Source organism: Takifugu flavidus, chromosome 1 (genome assembly GCF_003711565.1).
Source record: "Takifugu flavidus isolate HTHZ2018 chromosome 1, ASM371156v2, whole genome shotgun sequence".
Classification (NCBI taxonomy): Eukaryota; Metazoa; Chordata; class Actinopteri; order Tetraodontiformes; family Tetraodontidae; genus Takifugu; species Takifugu flavidus.
The window spans coordinates 6,252,546-6,273,188 of NC_079520.1; the positions used below are offsets into that span (position 1 = coordinate 6,252,546).

Genomic DNA, 20,643 nt, shown 5'->3' on the forward strand with positions numbered 1-20,643 from the left:
GTGTGTGTGTGTGTGTGTGTGTGTGTTAAATTGGGACTTCAGAGCTTATGTTGTCATCTTGGTCCCACAGTCTCTGGCACTGTTTCTCTGAGTCCGATGGCGAGCGAGTGGAACAAAAGCCTTTCTTTTTGGTAAAAACACTTGTGTTTTCAAGACAGCATGGCTTTTCTTTTTAATGGTTATCCTTCCCGGCTCTAATCACGGCTGCGGACTTCTCAAAATTGCCCACAGGCCGTGAATTATTCGGCTGAACGCCACCGCTGTGCCTCTGATTTGCTGTCCAGTCGTCTCACCCATGAATCTGCTCCGCGGTCTGTAAATGAGAGCTTCTGTTGCTGGAGTACTACACCTTATTTAGACATCAGAGCTCTCATTAGGCAATATCAAAGTCAGGAGACGGATGTGAAAGGCTTAGAAGACGCTACAAGCGTCTCTTTAATGACATACCTGCTGCACCGTCATCTCTCCGGTGACTTGCCGCTCGACCTCACTCGCCGTATGATTTCCTCTGTTTAGCGTCTTCGTCCACTTAGGTTTGAGCTTTGAGATGAGGAGCAGGCGGGTGACTTTTTCTGTCTCTTTGATAAGATGCCTCATGACTGTGAGTCATTCGGAGCAGAAATCTGAGCTGTCCCCGGCGTTGACCTCCTGCAGAGGTCACTCCGTTGGGTCACAGTGCATACCTGAGGGTGAGGAGCTCTTCAGGCCCGCGTGGGTCACTTGATGTTCTGATTACACGGTTTGCTTGGGAGGAAGTTCAGACTGCACAAATGCTGAGGGCTTCAGCTAACCACCAACAAGATAGCTGCAGATTAACCTCCTGAGTGGCTCTTTCTAACTTTAACCTGGTCTTTGTTGTCGCAGACTGAATTCTCAGCCGCTCCACGTCTGCGGGAAGAAGGAGGACCTGTGGAGCGGTGGAGAACCATATCGGCCGATCTACTCATTGCACACGAAAATGACTGAATATAATTGGCTCCTTTGCTCTGAAAGTTCTACCTATTAAGATCAGTCAAATTGGAAGATGTTTGAGATTCCAATCGCTTTGCTGCTGGATGTGAATGAAAATTATCCGTAGAGCAGAGGACTTAAAGCCCCCGCAGGGCGGGATCATGCTTCCGTGACCCAAGCTCTCATGGATGTAACAGCGGCTTTATCATCCTTGTTTACCAAAATAAATTAAAAACATTGATGCAGACCGTTCTGGATTATTGCTGATTATTATTTCAATCGGTTCTTTTTACTGGCTTTAAGGGCTCAGCAATGGGGCCAAACCTTGTCTAGTTTTGACCTTTATGGATTAGTCATTGTCTCTGTAACCTCACATGAGGAGCACTTTAGGTGGGGAGAACAAACGGCGAGGGTCGTCCACAGAGATGGCGAGGTGATAGCTCATTCAAAGCAGCCTTTCATTTACTGTCTTATCATTTGAGGGGAGGAGGAGGAACCTTTTATTGCATTTCCAGCTGATATTTCAGTGGAACGTTGGCATCCCTGAGCAGCATTGTGCCGGCATCACGCAGCGAGTGTTGGGACTGTATTCAAATAAAGCTTATCAGAGTCCACGAGGGACTCAGCACACACACTGCTTATTTATTTATTTGCTGTATCTCTGCCTTCATTTCAGTGCACTGGCGGCCTGTCACAACTGGCGCGTGGACCGTCATGTTTGTGGTGATGTTCACGATAGGAATCTTTTCTCTTCCAGGTTTACACTAGATACGGGAAATGCTACACTTTTAATGGCAACAAGACCACATCCAGGAAAACCAAGCAGGGCGGAATGGGAAACGGGCTGGAGATCATGTTGGATATCCAGCAGGATGAGTATCTGCCCATCTGGAGAGAGACAAGTAAGCTTCCAAACTGCTTGTACGCTGTAATCCCATCTCATGCTACAGCAGGCAGTACCTCTGCTGGGGTTTATGTAAGAATAAATACAACCTGCACCGAGTTCTCCGGGTCATGTACGGCAAATAATGCATTTTGTGATTGCACAGCGACGTGAAATATTTGATTTGTAATGGGAAATTCCCGAGGAAAAATAAACCGCCGCAGATTTGTGCTGATGCCGTAGCTGTCAAATGTCAATAATCCGTCGCGGTTTATTTTCCACGCACGACCGAAATCTGGTTTAGTGTTAGCGCCGCGTCCGAGCTGTGAGAGGAAGCGTGCATCTGAAATTCCCTGGTTGTGTCTCCCTCCTTTGTGCTTCACCGTGGAGATGAAACGTCCCTGGAGGCCGGCATCCGAGTTCAGATCCACAGTCAGGACGAGCCCCCTTACATCCACCAGCTGGGCTTCGGCGTCTCTCCGGGTTTTCAGACCTTTGTTTCATGTCAGGAGCAGAGGGTAGGTCCTCTTCATCACAGCTCCTGGAACGTCTACGCCGCCTGCAGCCGTCCAGCCGTGCTGGTCTGGACGGAGGTCTAATAAATCTCTGTGTGCTTAGCTGACCTACCTGCCCCAGCCCTGGGGGAACTGCCGCGCCAGCAGCAAAGAGAAGTTCCCCGGATACGACACATACAGCATCAGCGCCTGCCGGCTGCTCTGCGAGACCAACGAGGTCCTGCGAATGTGCAACTGTCGGATGGTGCACATGCCCGGTGAGATCACACACTCGTGCACAGCGCAGCAGATGTTACAGAGGCTGAGAGTAGCTCACACACTCCAACGGAGATAGTTTTTCATTGCTTTCAGTGGGTTTGGCTCCATGCAAGCAGCCCACCGGCCCAATTATCTGACCCACTTGATGTTATTTTAGGCCGCCACATGTTTGACCTTGATTATTGACATTTGTTCCATGGAAATCTCCAGCAGAGATGGTGCCTCTCGGGCCAGCCAGTCCTCAGATTAAAGGGCTTTTCTCTTTAATCTCTGCGTGTTTGCACATATTTCCGTTTTGGGATTCGCTCCGCTTTGGCCTGAATCGAGTTTTTGTTTGCTAGAATGATAAAACTGACAATGACTCAACGGAAGAGAGACAATGTAAGAGGGTAATCTGTCCTCCTTTTTTCAAATAAAAAGGTACCTGAACTTGTTATAGCAAAGATTCTCTGGATGTTATTAAAGAAAACAATCATGTTTTTCTCAGGGTTTTCTTCTAACAATAATCAGACATTCTAGTTCATATCAAACTCTGATCGTGTTTATTATCACCAGAACCTGTTTTTCAGGTGCAGAATTACATATTACATTGATTTCAAAGTGCAAATATAATTTTTATATTTGTTCTTTTAGGCTCATCTTCAAGAAGGCTTAATGAATCGTCCTTGTCTGGTATATCTGAGATTAATTTAGTGCTCATTGATTAGGTAATTGATCACTTGGTCACTGAACTGTTTTGAAGATGGTATGCTTTATAAATAAAGCCTCTAATTGAATTTAATTAGAGTCATTTATGTCACAGACTTACTGAATGCAGTTTTTATCACTGTGCTCAATTGGTGAAAAAATGCAACGACGCGGCGTCTGTGATGCAGATGATCGATGCAAACTGGGATTATGAAACAGGGCGACGTCAGACACCAGCGGCGTATTCAGCGAGCGTCCTCATTAACATGTTTCCATGGTGTGGCTGACATTTACAGCCTCATTTAGCATCTCTGAAAATATGAGGAAATCAATCGATGTGATTAAACACTGGAAGACATTTGATTAGAGCCAGAAACCAGTTTAATCCCTGTTTGTCTTATGCAGTATGGATTTTTGAGGGATCTCCTGAATACAGAGCCGGTAGCTCTCCAGGCTGGAGTGGAGCGTTGACCTGTACAGAAATCCCAGCTAATCATTTGATCTAAACCCTCTATGGGGACGACACGTTTCTAATTAGCTCATGTGCTCCGCCGGGCGACGGCGTCTGCATGACTTATTCTGCTGATATCAGCTGCGATACTGAGGTGAGGCTGTTGACATTTTCTGCAGACACTTCCACTTGTTGCAGGTTATCGGGTCAAAACCCATTAAGAGAACCACCATCCGCCCCGTTCGTATAGCGGCCGCGGCTCTCTCGGGGTTCAGGTTTTATTGCAACCATTTTTCAGATGAATGAGGAGGAATATAGAGCATTAAACCTTTGAATGGCACACATGTTCGGGGAACAGCCGCTCATTATGGGTTTTTGGGTTAATCCGACCAGATATGTTTAAAAAAAAAATTAAAAAAAATGGAGAAATTGGGCCATGACAGAAATTCTGCTGTTGTCCTGGAAACACCAGAGGTTTTGTCGTCATCGGCAGGTTTGGTGTTTTGCTGCTCCGGTGGGTCACTGGAGGCTGTTCATGAGAAACCAGCACAAACGTCTGTGGTCGTTCCCACTTACACAAACCTGCATTAGTGTGTGTGACATCATCCGTTTGTCTACAGACGCTTGCTTTGGTGTTCGTTTGTCCTTTTGGTATTCTTTAGCGTTTGTGTATTTCATGGCTCATTAAGTGTTTTTATGTGCTTTTAGGGCAACAGGCGGTTGTTCCCACCACATTTATGCCTGAATGTTGAACAGATTCTAAACTGTTTAATGGCATTTTACGTTTTTGTGGCTTTTGGCTTGTTTTCAGCATTGTTATTGCGTTTTACACCTTTTATTCGATCTCCTGAACTGCCAGTGCAACAGCAAGGTTGTGTTTTCTTGGATTACTCAGGACAGGATGAATATTTCATTGTTTGGTCCGTTTCTATATTTGGATGACCACACACCCCTAAAATGCTTTTAGGTGAGTGGGCAGAAGGCAGACAAGCGGCGCTGCCGCATCTAAGAGTAAAATCTTTCCTCATTCACCTTTGAAGGTGAAGGTTGTTAAAGGTTATTTTCCCCTCAGATGAGGAGCAAATGACCATCGTATTCTGTCCGTTTATCCATTCTCTGCTAACTGTCTCCTAAATCTGGGGGGGGGGGGGGGGGGGGGTGCTGAAGTCTCCCAGTGCAATGGGACACATCACCAGTCCAACTGAGGACACGTGTTTGTGGACAGGGAGGAAGCAGCTGGAGAAATCCCAATTTAACACCCCTAACTACACTTAGAATGAGGGAGTCAAACCCAGAACCTTCTGCCAACAAGTTCACAAAGTCCCCACACCATGAGCCAAAGCATGAAGGCAACACTTTTACTGGCTTTATCAACTGGGAGGAGTGAGCAGAGTATGAAAAGGACAACAATTTAACAAAAGCTCTCCAACAGCCTGAAAACATCAGCCAGGCGGGAAACAGACACAGAACTAAATGAGCGACAGAGCGCGACCAGCACGTTTCACTTCATCACGGTTCACGAAGGGAACGGTTCCCATTTCCTTCCCCTCCCAGCACCTCCCAAACCAGATGCATGCGTTTTTGTTGTCTTTTAAAAGGCAGCCTCGCTTTAGCCGCGGCCCCGTCGGGCTCTGACGGGGAGCCGGACGGAAATGAAACCCAGAAACGAGACGGGCCCACCTCTGCCAATTAATGTTCCCGCTGATGAATACCTGGCCCGCACGGGTAATATGTTCGTTTGCCTCGTTGATTGTTTCTTAAAGACTTGGTAAATGTGCCTCGCGGCTGAAGACAGCTCGTTCCATTTCTCCCCGCAATCAGGAGACGTCCAAGATGGCCCCGGCGCCGTGGATGGAAGCCATCCTCCGCACGCCTGCCTTCATTTGGAGCTGAATAATAAGCAGCCGAGTGTTGTTTGCAGCAGACACAGGTCACCAATCATTTTGCTCCTGATTGATCTGACTCATTTTCTGTTTCCCTTCCCCAGGAACCGCAGATATCTGCCCCCCCAGTAAAATCAACTGTGTTGACAAAGCGCTGGGTGAGAAACAATCCTCCTCCATTTCTTTTCTCGTTACAGAAGGTTTACCTACAGGGAAATGGAAACGCAATCAGTAAATATGATAAGGACAAATACCTGGAGCTAGATTTGATATGTGGAAATGACTTTTCGGGGTTTGATTTCGTCCCGTCAGCGTGTGACGGCTGCCTCGTCGGCAGTGTTGAACCTTTAATATTACACGCGACTCGTGCGTATCTCCCCTCACTGAACAAAAGTCGCCTGGTTTTAAAGGTAGATGCTAAAAAAAGATCTTTCTCTGCTCTTGGCAGACGCACAACCACAATTATCATTCTTCCGCCAAGTAAGAAATTTAATTATGCCTCTCTTTGATGGATTTAAACTCCATTCAGAATATGGCTGAATGAAATCTTGAAATATATCTCATAGAAATGAGACGTATTCATTTGAATCATATTCCCGAATCAAATGCTGGAATGAATTTGTCTTTTATGAATGGTAATAAATTAAAATGTGCTTCATATATTTGGATAACAAAGATGTTTTGTTCTCATATCAGACAGAGAATATACGCCACCGTCTCCCTGCATACAAATAACTCTTGGTGCAGAAAGAAAGGAGCCCATTATAAATGCCTGCTTTTAAAGCGCCACCTCAATTCGATTTTTCTTTTTTGGAGTAATTAAGAAGAAAAAGATTAGGGAAAGCTATTTACTCAGCTGTGTTCTGCTATTTGATTGGAAATATGTATTTTAAATGTTTCACCAATTCACACCTGCAGGTGCACGGGTCTGGGATTGTTTATTAGTGTACTTCAGCTATAATTCTCTAAATCAACAGTAAACAGGGACTGTAAACACACCACCATTTGGAGAAATATGTTTGGGGTTTTTTGGTGGAAACGTTCTGTAGCAGGACGCGAAGAAACAGCAATGAGAACAAACAGAAATGTCTGTTTATTACATCTATAACTGGCCAAATGAAATGTAAAAAATGGATCAACGTTTTGGTGAACAGGACAGGTTAGCCAACGGTTGCTATGGTTGCAACCAAACATATGTTATTACAAAGCTAAAGCTAAGAATATTGTGGGGGGTGTTGGAGAGAATCCCAGCTGTTCCAGCCAGGGGTAATTTACAGTCTCAACCTAATGTGTGTTTCTGGATTGTGGGAGGAAACTAGAGTACCTGGGGAAAACCCACAGAGCTGGGACTGAACCACAGAACTTCTGGCTGTGAGCGCTGAGCCACGGCGCCCCACAGTGGCAGCATCGCAGCCCGAGAGGAGCAGCTATTGCAAAGAAATGATCCAGAATGTGCTGTTTTGCACCAATTTGACAGCTTGTTCGACGCTTTGCTTTGCTTCTGTTTCTGCCTCTGGGATATTGTGAATATGGAGCAGCAATAAGCAGAGACAGCGCTGCATTTATCAGTTCTAAAGTTCTTTTTCCTTTTTCCTCTCTTTGCAGCGCAGTATCAGAAGAACAGTGCCGATACCTGCCCGTGTGAGACGCCCTGTAATCTCACCCGTTACGGCAAAGAGCTTTCCATGGTGAAAATCCCCAGCAAGGGTTCGGCTCGCTATCTCTCCAGGAAGTACGACAAGTCGGAGGACTACATCAGGTGTGACGGGGCTTCAGCGAGACTAAACTGTAGGAGCGGCGATGCAGCACGCGGTCAAGGCCATAAACTCTGACCTACAGTCTGCAGACCATAAATACAAACCGAAATCAATCATTTGAAAAAAAAAAATAGAGGCATCACTTTATGTTCTTCATTAGGTGGACGGTTAAGTTTGTTGGGCATCACGATTCAGGAAGTCCTTAAATTTAGATTCTCACTTTGATTGATGTTTTGCCCCGCTGATTTTTCTTTTTTAATATTTAAAAATCTTTTGGCACCATTTTGTTTTTAAAGTCTGACCAATATAAATTAACTGGATGATTTATCCTCTCTCGGCGTCCCCCAGCTTGACGGTCAGATATCTCAGATGTACAGCTTCTTTAAGTAAACCTGCACTTCCAAGACCTTTTCCATAGCGCCCCCTTGTGGGTGTACACTCGCAATGAGCAGTTTCATCATCACCAAAGCAGTGAGCCTTCATATATACATTTTGAAACAATGTTACCTGCTGTGTTTTACTCCAAAAAGTGGATTTTTTTTTATTTATTTATACCACATTTATAGGCATAACTTGAAACTTAAAAGTCTAAAACGGCACCAGAGTGTCTGAAAGAGGTCAAAGCAGGCATAAAAGAATGGCAGCCATGTTGTGATAGTGTGTCTCTGGTGTGTAATAAACAAATATGCCTATTTTTACCGCACACCGTCACAGTTGAGCACACCAATGTTGTGTCGAGCAGACAGACCTGCTGACAGGTGTGAGGATGCCAAAACCAAAGAGCTCATGATACCGTGCAAGGCTTAATATTAGCAGACTTTCTAAATCCAGAGAGATCAGAGGCATGGCAGTGACAGAGCGCGCTGTCACCGCCTGTTCTTCCCATCTCGGGTACACCCTGAAACACCTCATTATCCCACAATCACTTGTTAGATCTGTGTAAAGAGCTGCAGGCCTGACATTCCAATCATGGCAATTTATGGGGGGAGTAAAAGACGCCCAAATGATGTCTGAGTCTGAGTGAATTATAAAAACAGCGCGAGTATATTTGGCTTTGTCTGACAGTCCCCCTTGACTTGTGTTCGCAGAGAAAACTTCCTGGTATTAGACATCTTCTTTGAAGCTTTGAACTACGAGACAATCGAGCAGAAGAAAGCCTACGACGTTGCGGGTTTATTAGGTATGATTTATGTCAGCGCTTCCTCTCCTTTCTGCTTTAATTTAAATCACACCTCCTCCTCGCTGAAAGGTTTGCAGCAGACGCACATATCTGAGCCACGACGCCCGCTAACAGGAGCTGCTTTGCCTCTTCTCAGGTGACATCGGGGGACAGATGGGCCTGTTCATCGGGGCCAGCATCCTGACCGTTTTGGAAATCCTGGATTATATCTATGAGGTACATCAGCTCACACTCAGTGTCCCATCAGCTCGAATTTCGCAGCAATTAGCTGGATTTGAAATTTTTAAAAAATCCAAACGACCCCCCCCCCCCACACACACACACACACACACACACACACACACACACACCTTTGCTGTTTATATTACAGAGCGCTGACAGAGTTTATCTTGCAAAAATGGTAAATACAGCTCGTGTGAGTGCATATCGGTGTTCTCCTCAGACACAATCATCCAGAAATCTGCAGACGGGCCGTGTAAATGTTTATTACACGTGTAAGGAGTTTTTTCCAGGCTGGAGAAAACTAATATCCGCTCAGAACGTGCTACAAGCACCGATGGTGAAATGAGCTCCTGTCTCAGCTGTATCGCCTTTAAGCCCTTCAGCCTGCTGACTGCAGAACATGTATGAATAAAGTAGAACCTTGGGGGGTTTAGACATCACGGGGAATGAACCCCTCACTCTTCTGCTGCCTCCCTGTTTCTCGTCCCCCTCAATCTTTTCTTGGTGTGCCCCCCCCCCTTTCGTCGCTCCGTTCTGCGGGGAGACCAGATGATGAAGCACCGGCTGCAGCGTCTACTGAGGCCGCAGAAAGAGGAGAGGAGGAGCAGACCGCAGCCCAGCACCGTCGCCACAGTAGGTCTGGAGGAGATGAAATCAAAGGTACGCAGCAGCTGCTCCCGCCGCAGCTCTGGCGCCACTTTAGGGAGATACTCATTCCATTTTTCCACCTCTTGAATCTTTTCTTAATTTTATTTAATGTGATTATTCGTACGTGTGTTGTTCCTGCAGGCTTATCTGTAAATAAAGGGTTATTTAGGTGATCCCATAAACAGCAGGCGTGATATGATTTATCAGATATTGGCAGTAATCTGAGGAAATCTGATTAACTCCCCGGGATTTCTGCCCAGTCTGCTGCTGCGTCCGTGCACGTATAATCTGGTTAAAGAAAGTTGATGTTGCTTTATATGTACAAACTCTGAAAGAGTTTAATTAAATAGAGATTAATGAACTGAAATATGTAGACTAGGATTTATGGATAATCACATTTCTGAAGTGCATGTGAAAAAATCTGATATGGTTGCTACAGTTATCTCCCAGTAATCAGAGTTTTTATGGTCGTGGCAATGGGACCAGTGTTCGTTCAGGTTTGTAAAGAAACCCTCAAAAAGAAAAGCCAATAAGGGGGTCACAGAAAATCAATTTTAACTAACAAGACTTTTGAAATATAATAATACCACATTTTCCATTTTCCTGATTTATACTACATTTACTACTACATTACTGTACTACATACAAAAACAACTGTGTTGAGATCAGGCTCCAACTCATTTAAATGCATCACAGACACAATTAGATGCATAACTTCATTCTAGTCTATTACATAAAGAAGGAACAACCAGTAAGTAGTAATAATAATAATAATTCCCCCAACTGGATGATGGCGCTAGACCTGAATGCATCTTTGACCCCCACCTTCTGTGCCCTCAGCAGGACCCCAACGATCTGGGACCGAGCCATCCGGAGGGTGCCTACGCCAACACAATCCTCCCCAACCACCACCACCCTCATCCGCACCCCCACCCCCACCCCCACCCCCACCGCCACCATGCCGGGCACCACGGCGTGTTCGAGGACTTCGCCTGCTAGAGCCACCTAGCGCTGGCGACGGCGAAGAGATAGCAGCCGCCTGTGTCCACACCAAGCACAGACCTTTCCGGCCCTTCCGTCCGCCGCGGCGCCGCCGTACCCAGTACAAAGCTACAGCCAAAGTCGAACACCAAACTCGTGCTGCTGACGGAGCACGCTCAGTATGTAGGCACAAAAACGGACACCGCGTTTACGTTTTCTTTTCTTTTCTTGTCCAGCTTCACGTGCAGAGGACAGGTGTTTTCAGGACCGCCATCGGAGACGAGAGGACAACTGCATGTCACCCAGTTCAGTTTATCCTCCAAGGATGAAATATATTTATTCTCAAGAATCTTTTTTTTTCTTTTTTCAGTATCGATACGTTTATTGTAAATCTAGTCCAACTTTAAAACCCATTACATAATAAGACATTTTGTAATTATTTAAAGAGACGCTATTAGCTACCTATATGTTATGTATTGTATACAAGATGATAATACTTAAAAAGGGAAAACTTTACTCGTGGTGAGTCCAATCTGAAATTGGAGGGGAATAATTTAGGTGTAACTGTTTGACGTTGGCTTAGAAGATCTAGGAGCATCTTTCCACATCGATAACGCTGTCTGCTTCGTGGTGAAGGTGTTAGAGAGTAGCATTGTCCCTGTACATAAAGTCCAACTTTAAAATAAGAATTCTGTTACAATGTTTGCTGTTTACATTCCGCGTCATGTAAATTTACATATATATTTGGAAAAAAAGGCTAACTTTTATATATCGATCACGATTGTAGCGATTTACTGTACACTTACGAGCTGCAGATGAGCTGACAGATGTCAATACAGCTGCCCCGATACTGAAAATGGACTTAACCAGTTTGATTGTCCACACGACGTCCTTATGCGGCTTTTTTATGCGTTTCTTTGTAGACGATGTTGTGTTTTCAGTCGTTCTCCGGTTCATTTCTCTTGGGTTAGCATCGTCATTTAGGATGGCTTAAGCAATAATAATTTTACATTTCAGTGTGTTGTTTCCTTGAACCTGGTGTGTGTGTGTGTGTGTGTGTGTGTGTGTGTGTGTGTGTGTGTGTGTGTGTGTGTGTGTGTAGGCTTGTTAAGGACGTCTAAGTTAAAGTAAACAGGATAGTAAAGTGGGCTGATTGTTTCCTGGAGGCCGATGGTCTCACGGGAGACCTCAGACCTTCAGTCAGCGAACCTCTTAAAAAAACAGCATAACTAATCAGCTGAAGTCCTCCATCAGGACCTTCATACTCATTTTTATTTCAGAAGGTCGTCTGGCTGAATTAAACTAATTACTGCCTCCTTTTTAGAAGAGCCTACTAGGCTCTCGACTACTCTGATATTTTGTGTTTCTACGCTCCGAGGAAACAGACGTGTGCGTCACCTGATGCATTTAAACCCTTGATGAAAGAAGTAAAGCAGCAGTCTAAACAATTGACAGAATAAATATAGAGCTCCTGACACGTGAGTGTGCTGTACACCCCCCCCCCCCCCCCGGTGGCTGGCTGCAGCATTGAACACAAACTCCTCTTTCATGTTCGCAGTTCAGACAAAACCTGTTTAAGGAGAGTTTTCTGTTTTAGGTGGTGCGGATGTCATTAAACGCCTCCAGCGATCCACTCCATATGTAACGAATACGAATCTGGGACGGGCGGCGTCAGGTTTTGGTTTTTTATCCCACTAATTTGGCTTCTGTGGCCGCATAATTTCTGCCGGGTGATGAAATTCCTCATTCCTCCATCTGTCAAACTCCTTCCTCCTGTCAAGTAATCACAGGCCGCCAGTGACTGTTTAATATTCATAATCATGTGTCACTGACATTTTCAAAAGGTTCCCAATCACAGTCTCTGATGGCGCCCTGTACAGCCCGTGCATAACAATCTCTGCTCCGTCATTAAGAATGGAGGATGTCCTCGGAGGACTCGGGCAAGACACCGACGCCGCATTCCTGGAGCCTGGGCGCCGGGCAGCACTTTATAAATGATAAGTATTAGCCAGTATTAGCTCGCATTGGTCTAAAGCAGGTTTCTCTGGCAGCATGAAAGTGTCTGATGTCACCTCAGGTCAGTTTTTTTGGGGAAATACTGGATGAATCAGATGGACCCTCTCATTAGGCCGAGTGGTTTTTTCCGCCTGACTTAGCCTTCGCGTGAACTGCAGTCGTCGTGGAAGCTAAACGTTGTCGTAGCGGGTTTCTGGAGGACAAAAATGTGTCTGTGTGGGAGGAGAAAGTCCTGGGATTGAGCATAAAACCAAAATACAAAATAATGACTTGCAATTACCTCCTAGCTGCTCTGTAGTTTTGTGGTTTTACAGCACGCCCTCGGGCCAGCGCACACAGACCCCTGAAATAACTGAAGCTGTAATTAAGTTTCCCTGCTTTTTACCCATCCCAGACACGGGGAATACCTACGATAGACGGGAACTTTGACTGCAGGTGTCGAAATGTGATGTGACACAAGTTTGGGGTGTTGCGTTAACCGTGCCGTTGTAGTGACACCTAAAGGACAAAGAGGATGCTGGGATTTAAAAAAAAAAAAAAAAAGGATAGTTTTATATTGAAATATTCTTTAATTTAAAAAATTACAATAATTCACAGTTCATTTTGGAAAATACCACATATTTAAATGTGTCTTGAAATAGTATTGCTTTGGTTATACAATAAAGTACACAAACCAGAAAAGATGCAAACATGATTTTAAAAAAAAGATCATTTTTAACAGTCGTAATTTTGGAAAGACAAAAAAAAAGAGAAATAAAATTTGAGAATAATTGTGAATAAAGCTGCAAAACACTTAATATCTGTTTAATATTTAGACCTATGCAGAGTGTCAAAAAAGCCTCTTATTAGTGGGGAGTTACTCAGATTCATGACCAAAAAGAAAAGATCAATAAATAACGGCCTAGTAGGAAGAGACTGCCAAGCATGTTTGATCAGAAGCTCCGTGCTCAGGTGTTTACTTCATACGTCCTCTCGGCCCTCCATCGTTCACAGTGGTTGTTTCTTGTTCCCACCCTGCACATTAGTGAAAGAATCTCCCACAGCACATCCAACCTGCTCTCCTCAACAGAGATGCGTTAAACTATATCAAATATGTGATAGACGCTATAGTTCGTACCACCTTTAACACTGACGTGGACACAGCGTTCCCCAAACTTCAACTTTAATTTTAAATAAAACTTGGGGATTTGGCTTAAAATTGGTATTTTATGAAAAGTGCCTGGTGTCCATCACCACATTAAAGGACCGGTCAGCACGTATTACAGTGTATTCACTGAAATAGAACATTCTGTCACCGCTAACAGTACTTTTACACACACTCGCTGCTGCACTAACATTTACTTCTCAATCAGACATCTGCAATATTGCACATTTTGTTGTTAAACTAATACGTTTTTGGACCTTTCAGAACTGCAATTATTCAGTTTTGTTTGTTTTTTTTGTTTTTTTTAAAAAGCCTCATGTCAAATTTAAAAACAACACAAAATGGAGGACAGCAACACAATTAAGAAACTTACAAAGAATAATTACATTGAAACACTGCAGCGACTTTCAGGAGTCAAAAAAAAGCATTTTCTTTCTGTCAGACATTCTTCAAAAACTTGTTCTGTAGTACCACTGACTTCATGTAGGACAGAACCGCACATCCAGTCAACCACAGAAACGCGTGCGCCTCACGACTGCCAGGCTTCAGCGAGGAAACGTCCAGCAGAAGATGACGCCCGAGCCTTCTCTCCGCTGAGGCACAAATATATTACTCCGAAGAAATGATTGACGAGTCCACAATCATCCCAGCTGTGTGAATCAGCGAGGAATTTTAAAAAAACAATCACAAACCTATTGGGCAACAGTAATTCATGTCGTAACCAGTTACAAAACGTTTCGGCGCCGCGTCACTGCACGCTGTGACCTGGAAAAACGCCGCGTTGCCATAAAAAAAGTCAGTGTGAAGGCACAAAGACAGACTTTGCAATCAGTAAATATCAAAAGATCAGTTTTGTATGAATGCCGTTTTACTGCCTCTCCAGTGGGGAGATCCCATCAAATACTGGGACCCTACTGGACCCGTGGGCGGTGACGACGAGGGTAACCTAAATATTCTATAGCTGCATGACCTGGATGTTCTCCAGAACTACGGGAGGTCCCCTATAAAAAGGTCAACTTCATCCACACGAGTTGTAAACGTACGGGAAAAACGGTGTCGGGAATTTACTGCAGTGGCTTTCCTCCAACACCGGAATAACCTGGAGCTCACCGAAGACAGTGGACGACGTCAGGCTGACTGTCCGCACAGCACAGAGAGAAGGTCCGGTGATGGGAGGTGCTCCTCGTGCCCCCCCCCCCCCCACCCACCCAGCATTTTGGCTCAATCAGCAGCGGCGGAAACTGGCCGTTACCGTCAAGTACTGTTTCCCTGCTCCTGCTCAAACAGCAGCATGGCGAGTTGGGAGCGAGAGCCGAGGCCCTCCAGGTTCCCCTGGATGCACCGGTGGTAGATGTCCTCGCTCAGACGCGGGTTGCAGTCCTGGTAGACGTACTTCTGGTGCAGCGCCGGCTCCACGGCCCTGAACACGTGCAGGTCCGAGTACTTCACGAACATGTCGTAGATGTCCAGCGTCTCCAGGATCTCCTCGTTCTCCTGGACGTCCGCCACCATCCTCGTGCGCGTGGCCATGTAGTCGGAGTTGTAGAAGCAGGCCTCCCCGAAGGACAGGCGGTCGAAATGACCCGCGTCCTTCAGCAGGTGGGTGGTGACGGGCAGCTGCTGGTTGTGATAGGCCACTTCCGGCTTGTAGTCCTGGAAATGGATGGGAAAGAACACCTGCCAGTTGTTGATGGAATTCATGCGGCAGCGGTTCAGAAACTCCGAGTTGACTTCGGTGTTGGCGTGAGCCAGGAAGAACAGCGTGTCCACGGGGTGCTTCTTGGAGATGATGTCCATGAATTTAATCTGGGACGGCGTTTCCGTCTTGACACTTATCCAGGGAATTTTCACAGCGGGGTATTTGTGTTCGTAAGCGTTTATCTGGTTCTTCACGCCGGCGAATATGTCGTTCTGGTTAACCTGCTGCGCCTCCACGGGGTCGTAGATAAACAGGAATGTCAGGATGGCGTTTTCGCTGGTCTCGAAAGCGTTGGAGGCAAACGCCTCCAGGAAATGGTCGACGTAACCGCGGTCCTGCAGGGTGAGCGGTATGATGATGTGGACCCTGGTGGCCTCCGTCACGTAGGGCATGGGGATGATCTCAGTCTTGCTCAGAGGTCGCACCAGATGGACCCGTTTAGTGATGGAGCGGCCGTGGCCTTTTTGGTTGACCGCTTCCACCTGCAGGTCCAGGGTGTACTCCATGCCCCTCGTGGGGTCGAAGCGCCTGTAGCCGTTAATCAGCTGCTGCTTCTTGAGGTGCAGGACGGGCTTGTACTTCCTGTTCAGCTCCCCCATCGCTGCCTCGATCACGTTGGCCACGTCGAGGCGATCGATGCCTCTCAGCTGACACTTCGGAGAGCCGTCGACGCAGGAATAAATCTCCTCCTCGGTGAAATATTCCCATTTCAGAACTTCAAACCGAGACTGCGGCTGAAAGGGGGGGTTTACCCCCACCGGCCACTGGGAGGTCCAGTTGCCCTCAAAGGCGTCCGCGCTCACATTCATTATTTCCGCCTGTCGGAACCCAGAGAAGAGTCAAACAAGGAAGAGCTTTTTTTTTTATTTTCATCTGATGGAGTTGTCAATTCATCTCACCTGCAGCCGCACGATCTCGCTGTAGGTCTTCTGCAGTTCGATCTCGGTGAAGAACCTGTGCAGGCGGTACATCTGCTCAGGGTCCGACACCGGATGGACGGTCAAGGCACTGGTCAGCTGATCGCTCTGCTCCTTACTGGGATCCGAGTTTTTGCCCAACTCAAACCGGTGATAGCGAAGCCCCTGAGGACAGGAACCAGAGCGTCTTTCCTCCGCAGGACAGAAGCACGTACACAGCCTCGCCGAGAGCGGCGATTACGCTCATTAAATGCCACGTTTCATCAGAGGTGCGCAGCAACGACGGGGTTAGGACACGTACATGATTACAGCTTTGTTCCGGATGTCGTTTTATATCTGAATAACTGCTAATCAGCGTGGCAAAAAGCAACCGTCAAGACCTGAGAGGTGGTTCCTACTTCCTCCCTCTGACTTAATTTCCATGGACGTTCAAGCTGAAAACAGAGTAACCACCTAAGGAGCTTGAGTGATTAGAAAAAGTGAATCCAATCTGATAAAGCTATTAAAAGAACAAAGAATGGACGCCCTGCTCCAGAGAGAAACAAGGACACTCAGATAGCAGCGTCCAGTCTGCAGGGACACACTCGGGCTGCATTCCAAGCAAACACTGCTGCTCAGCTTGGTACAGTGCAGCTACATTTATAGAAATCTGTGAGTTAATATTGAGGGTTTCCTTCCTAACGGCAGTAAAAGCTGTGCGACTCTGTCAGCTCAGTTTCAGGCCTTCGCTCCGTCCAACTCCTCTCTGAATGCAACCCGATCTGGTTTGAAGTCACGGCTCTTAACATGTCTGGAGCAGCCATCAGCACCTGGCCTACAAACCCTGGAGTGAAAACACCAACCATATTAGGATTTACTGTTGACATTTGTGCAGCTTTAGAGGGGCTTTGTTAATCTATCCAGCCGGTCAGGACCCGACACCGAGCCATAAAAAGGACTGGTTTCTAAGAACCTGGAAAACAAACCGTAGTTCGAATTTCTGTGGTTGCATTTTCCCCGACTAAGTCAAAGTGTCAATATGTTTACAGCCACCTGAGAGGGCACTGGGGCAAAACAGTGCTCTGCTGAGCTTGTTTGACCTGAAATGCTAATGACATTACAGGAACAGAGCATGTTGACCCACAGGGGATTTTCACACCATTGAGCCTCAGGCAAAGCTGTGAACTCGGCCGTGGTCTTTCCGTTTGTCACCTTGCTATTTGCTATTTTGTTCATGCTATTAGCATCCTGCTCTGTAATATAAATGCCACCCGTGCGCTAGCATGGTAATTACAGTTTTATATAGTCGTCTGACAGTCTTAAGTGCCGTCTCCGAGGCTGAGCATGTGGTCTGCAGTGACGGTCTTCTTCTGTGGGGGAGGAGGAGGAGAAACGTGCACTGGCCTGCCTGAAAATGTAACACCCCCACCCCCGCTGCAAAAACTCTTTAATTTACATACAGGATTAGTAATAAGGAAGGATGTACTGGAGCAGGAAGCCGGTCCGCTCACCTCGAACTCGGCGACGCAGTTCGTGTTGGTGTGGTCGATGATGCACCTCCCCAGCCACTCGTCCGGCCTCGCGCTCAGGATGTCGTTGCGGCAGTTTTCCAAGAAGGGCTGGAGGCGGAGGAGCAAGGTGCGCGACAGGACGTATCCGAACCCTCCGTAGCAGTACTTTCCTTCCATCTCGCCACCGATGAACTCCTCGGGGCTGCCCATGTAAAGCTCCCGGGCCACGCTCAGGTGGTCCACCAGGGACTTGAGCCGGTCGGCCTCCGTGTAGGCGTCGTCTTGCACGAAGTAGAACCAGTCGTACTCGTCGATGTAGTGGTCCAAAATATACTTGATGTTCTGGAACATGTTCCAGATGAGCCTCTCGTCGCCGTGGGAGACGACAAGCATGCCGTGAGGGACTTTGCGGTTGCGCGTGCCGGTGAAGAAGATCACGTTGTCCAGGTGATGGCTGATGGTGCGATTGACGGCTACCCCCAGTGTGTTGATGGTGTTTTTGGACGTCAGGACGCCCACGAACAGCCGCTCCCGTATCCCCAACTCCGTACTGATGTACTTGGCCCTAAAAGGACATCAGACACTCTATGAATAAATGAGTTGGATCAGAATCCAACTAAAGTGTCCTCAAGCTTGCGTCACACCAAGACCACTACATTCTAAAACATTAACTACAGGGTACTGGTTTATGTTCTGGATAATCCCAAATTACAGGCAGTTGGATTAAGAAGAAAAGCTTCAAATTTCGGGAAAACATGAAGGAATTGAAACTGATTCATCGCCGTCGCCAGTGACTGTAAATATGACTGTTAAAACGTCTTGATTGTTGTTTTAACATTTGCCAGATTCCTACGTGAGAGCTCCTCCACATACGGTGAACCACAAAGCCCCTGTGGAACTGGGCTGACGGGTCGGGCCGGCCTCCCCGAACCAGAGGCCCCGACATGAGGATGCTTCTGTGCAGAACCTCCCCTGGGAAAAGCCTCGTTCTCAGAATTTCACTGCTATGCAGCCACTTTGGGGAATGTGAACCAACACTGAACACAAGGTCTCTATCCAGAAGACCTTGGAAATATCTGAATACTGGGACCCAAAATAGTTCTGATGCGAAGAGGAGGAGGGTCTGATAAAACAGACCGGAACCAGCGGCACAGGGAAACAGCTTAAAGTTTCCCAGCAAGAGTTGAGTTACAATTCTGCAGAAACTCAACCCACATGACCGCAAAATGACATACGCACGCACGCATGAGTCATTTAACAGTAATTAATCTCTAAATCGTTGGGAAAGCGCTGCAGGCGGCTCGACTGGACCGGGATTTGGCGCAAATACAGCTTCCCTCCATCAACTGGTGTTCACCTGTTGACTTTAACCTCAGCACTTGCCTGAAAACTTTCTTTGGAGAGCTCGGCTGGACCTGTTTGTACGGGACTATTCTCGGTTCGAAATCCTCCTCTGACTCCATATCGTTGCTGTTCGAGACCGAGCTGGGCTTTCTGGCTCCTCTCAGCGGTCCATCCTGCCCCGGAACAACCGCGTCGCCCTCCTCGCCGTGCGGATAACACGCTTCGTCGGTCCAGCTCACGCACAGTAAGCTCAAAGTGAAGCCGAGAGAAATACCGATGACCACCGGGCCGACCGAGTGAAGGAGGGAGACGAACGCCGAAAGTCTCATCTTTGTGTGCCGCCGCTGCGTCGCTTCACGGCGCTTCCCAACAGGCCCGCGATCCGGACCGGGTCAACTGAGGCGGAGCGGCCGAATCCACATTTAAGTTGCGGGAACAGGTGAAGCTTCTACCGCTGAAATTATGCGGGGCTATTGCGTGTCAGGAGTGTCGCGAGTTGACTCCTCCCCGCAGATCAGAGGCGGGACTAGTTTCACTCCGGGCAGTATTTCGGATCAGAAGGGCGGAGGGATACTCGGCGACAGAGAGGCGTGAAGCGGAACAGCAACAGTGGAATATAAACATTTAAGGCAGCCAAAACGTTTTAAATGTGCAAACTACAGTTAATACAAAACTCAGAATGAAAATATTTACGTTGGAGATGTAATCACTGATCCACATCTTCGCGCATGTTTTTTTTACTCGCAATTTTACATCAAAGTTGCATCTTAAATTGTGCAAAATTGCCATCGACACACATTTTTGGGGTCTTGTGACCATGTCGGTGCGTTTCCCATGTGGAATGTACCATTCAGAATCCATCAACTTCAGAAGGACACTAATTTGTACTGCAAATTAGGTACAGTATTATGGCAGAACCTGACCTATTTATTCGCCATACTTGTAATCATAGTATAATTACTCATAAATAGTTGGCCTTTCAGCATTCACGGTCCAGTGAGCTTCCAGTGAAACAGAGGACATATTATGAAGCCTTTGATTGCCCCTCCTTTGCAGAAGGAGGGTGAATAATGACAGACATGCAGGTGGGGAAAGCTTACATCAACGTCACGCAATTAACTGCCATTCTTCTACAGATTACCCAGCTCTTGCCAATATTTGGATGGTGTGTTTGTAAGACTTCTACAAAAATGTTTTTTGTTGTAAATATGAGTTGTTGCTGTGTTTAGATTATAGTGTCCCTCATTCCACATCACAAGCTCTGCAGACCTGTCCTAAATCCCCTCACACAGACTCTGACCTCTCTGCTGCTGTAACAGGACGCCTCAAAGGTGGAAACACAAGAATATGAAAGGCAACTAGTTAATCAATAAACCATCTAGTACTACATGATTGTTTCCTTAGGTTGAAGAAGCACACTGTTATATTTGAACCTACCTAATCAACCTAAACGTTGATTATTTAAAACCCAACGTTTCATGTTTTTAAATCTGGACTATCGTTTTACAATCCCTACGTTTTTAATACAAATGCAAGAGAAATAACTGGATTAAAGGTCTTGAAATCGGCCTTTAGAGATTTGGGTTTTTCTTCATCTCGGATTGGTTGTTGAATAAA

At 46.4% G+C, this 20,643-nt stretch overlaps 2 protein-coding genes and 1 long non-coding RNA gene across 4 annotated transcripts in view; 1 reads left to right on the forward strand and 2 right to left on the reverse strand.

Moving 5' to 3' along the window:
• asic4a (acid-sensing (proton-gated) ion channel family member 4a) overlaps window positions 1-11,432 on the forward strand; it is a 57,831-nt gene extending 46,399 nt beyond the window's left edge. Inside the window, exons 2-10 of one of the 2 annotated variants that reach the window (XM_057058801.1) lie at window positions 1,709-1,853; window positions 2,225-2,352; window positions 2,453-2,606; window positions 5,733-5,786; window positions 7,234-7,387; window positions 8,474-8,565; window positions 8,702-8,781; window positions 9,337-9,447; window positions 10,276-11,432. In XM_057058801.1, the coding sequence (XP_056914781.1) occupies window positions 1,709-1,853; window positions 2,225-2,352; window positions 2,453-2,606; window positions 5,733-5,786; window positions 7,234-7,387; window positions 8,474-8,565; window positions 8,702-8,781; window positions 9,337-9,447; window positions 10,276-10,434 (1,077 nt within the window). In that variant the 3' untranslated portion in view covers window positions 10,435-11,432. The remainder of the gene's footprint in view (window positions 1-1,708; window positions 1,854-2,224; window positions 2,353-2,452; window positions 2,607-5,732; window positions 5,787-7,233; window positions 7,388-8,473; window positions 8,566-8,701; window positions 8,782-9,336; window positions 9,448-10,275) is intronic. The other variant, XM_057058810.1, reaches the window with a different exon arrangement.
• A 533-nt stretch (window positions 11,433-11,965) lies between these two features.
• On the reverse strand, window positions 11,966-12,936 carry LOC130540045 (uncharacterized). The gene is made up of 3 exons (XR_008954298.1): window positions 12,844-12,936; window positions 12,713-12,775; window positions 11,966-12,625 (listed from the first exon to the last, which is right to left on the reverse strand). It is a non-coding gene; the product is annotated as an uncharacterized LOC130540045 (long non-coding RNA).
• A 45-nt stretch (window positions 12,937-12,981) lies between these two features.
• Window positions 12,982-19,679, reverse strand: chpfa (chondroitin polymerizing factor a). Its single transcript, XM_057058789.1, has 4 exons — window positions 19,066-19,679; window positions 17,683-18,247; window positions 16,175-16,357; window positions 12,982-16,093 (listed from the first exon to the last, which is right to left on the reverse strand). Exons 1-4 carry the CDS (start codon window positions 19,353-19,355, stop codon window positions 14,831-14,833), a joined length of 2,301 nt encoding a protein of 766 aa, XP_056914769.1. The 5' UTR covers window positions 19,356-19,679; the 3' UTR covers window positions 12,982-14,830.
• Between the last annotated feature and the right edge of the window lie 964 nt (window positions 19,680-20,643).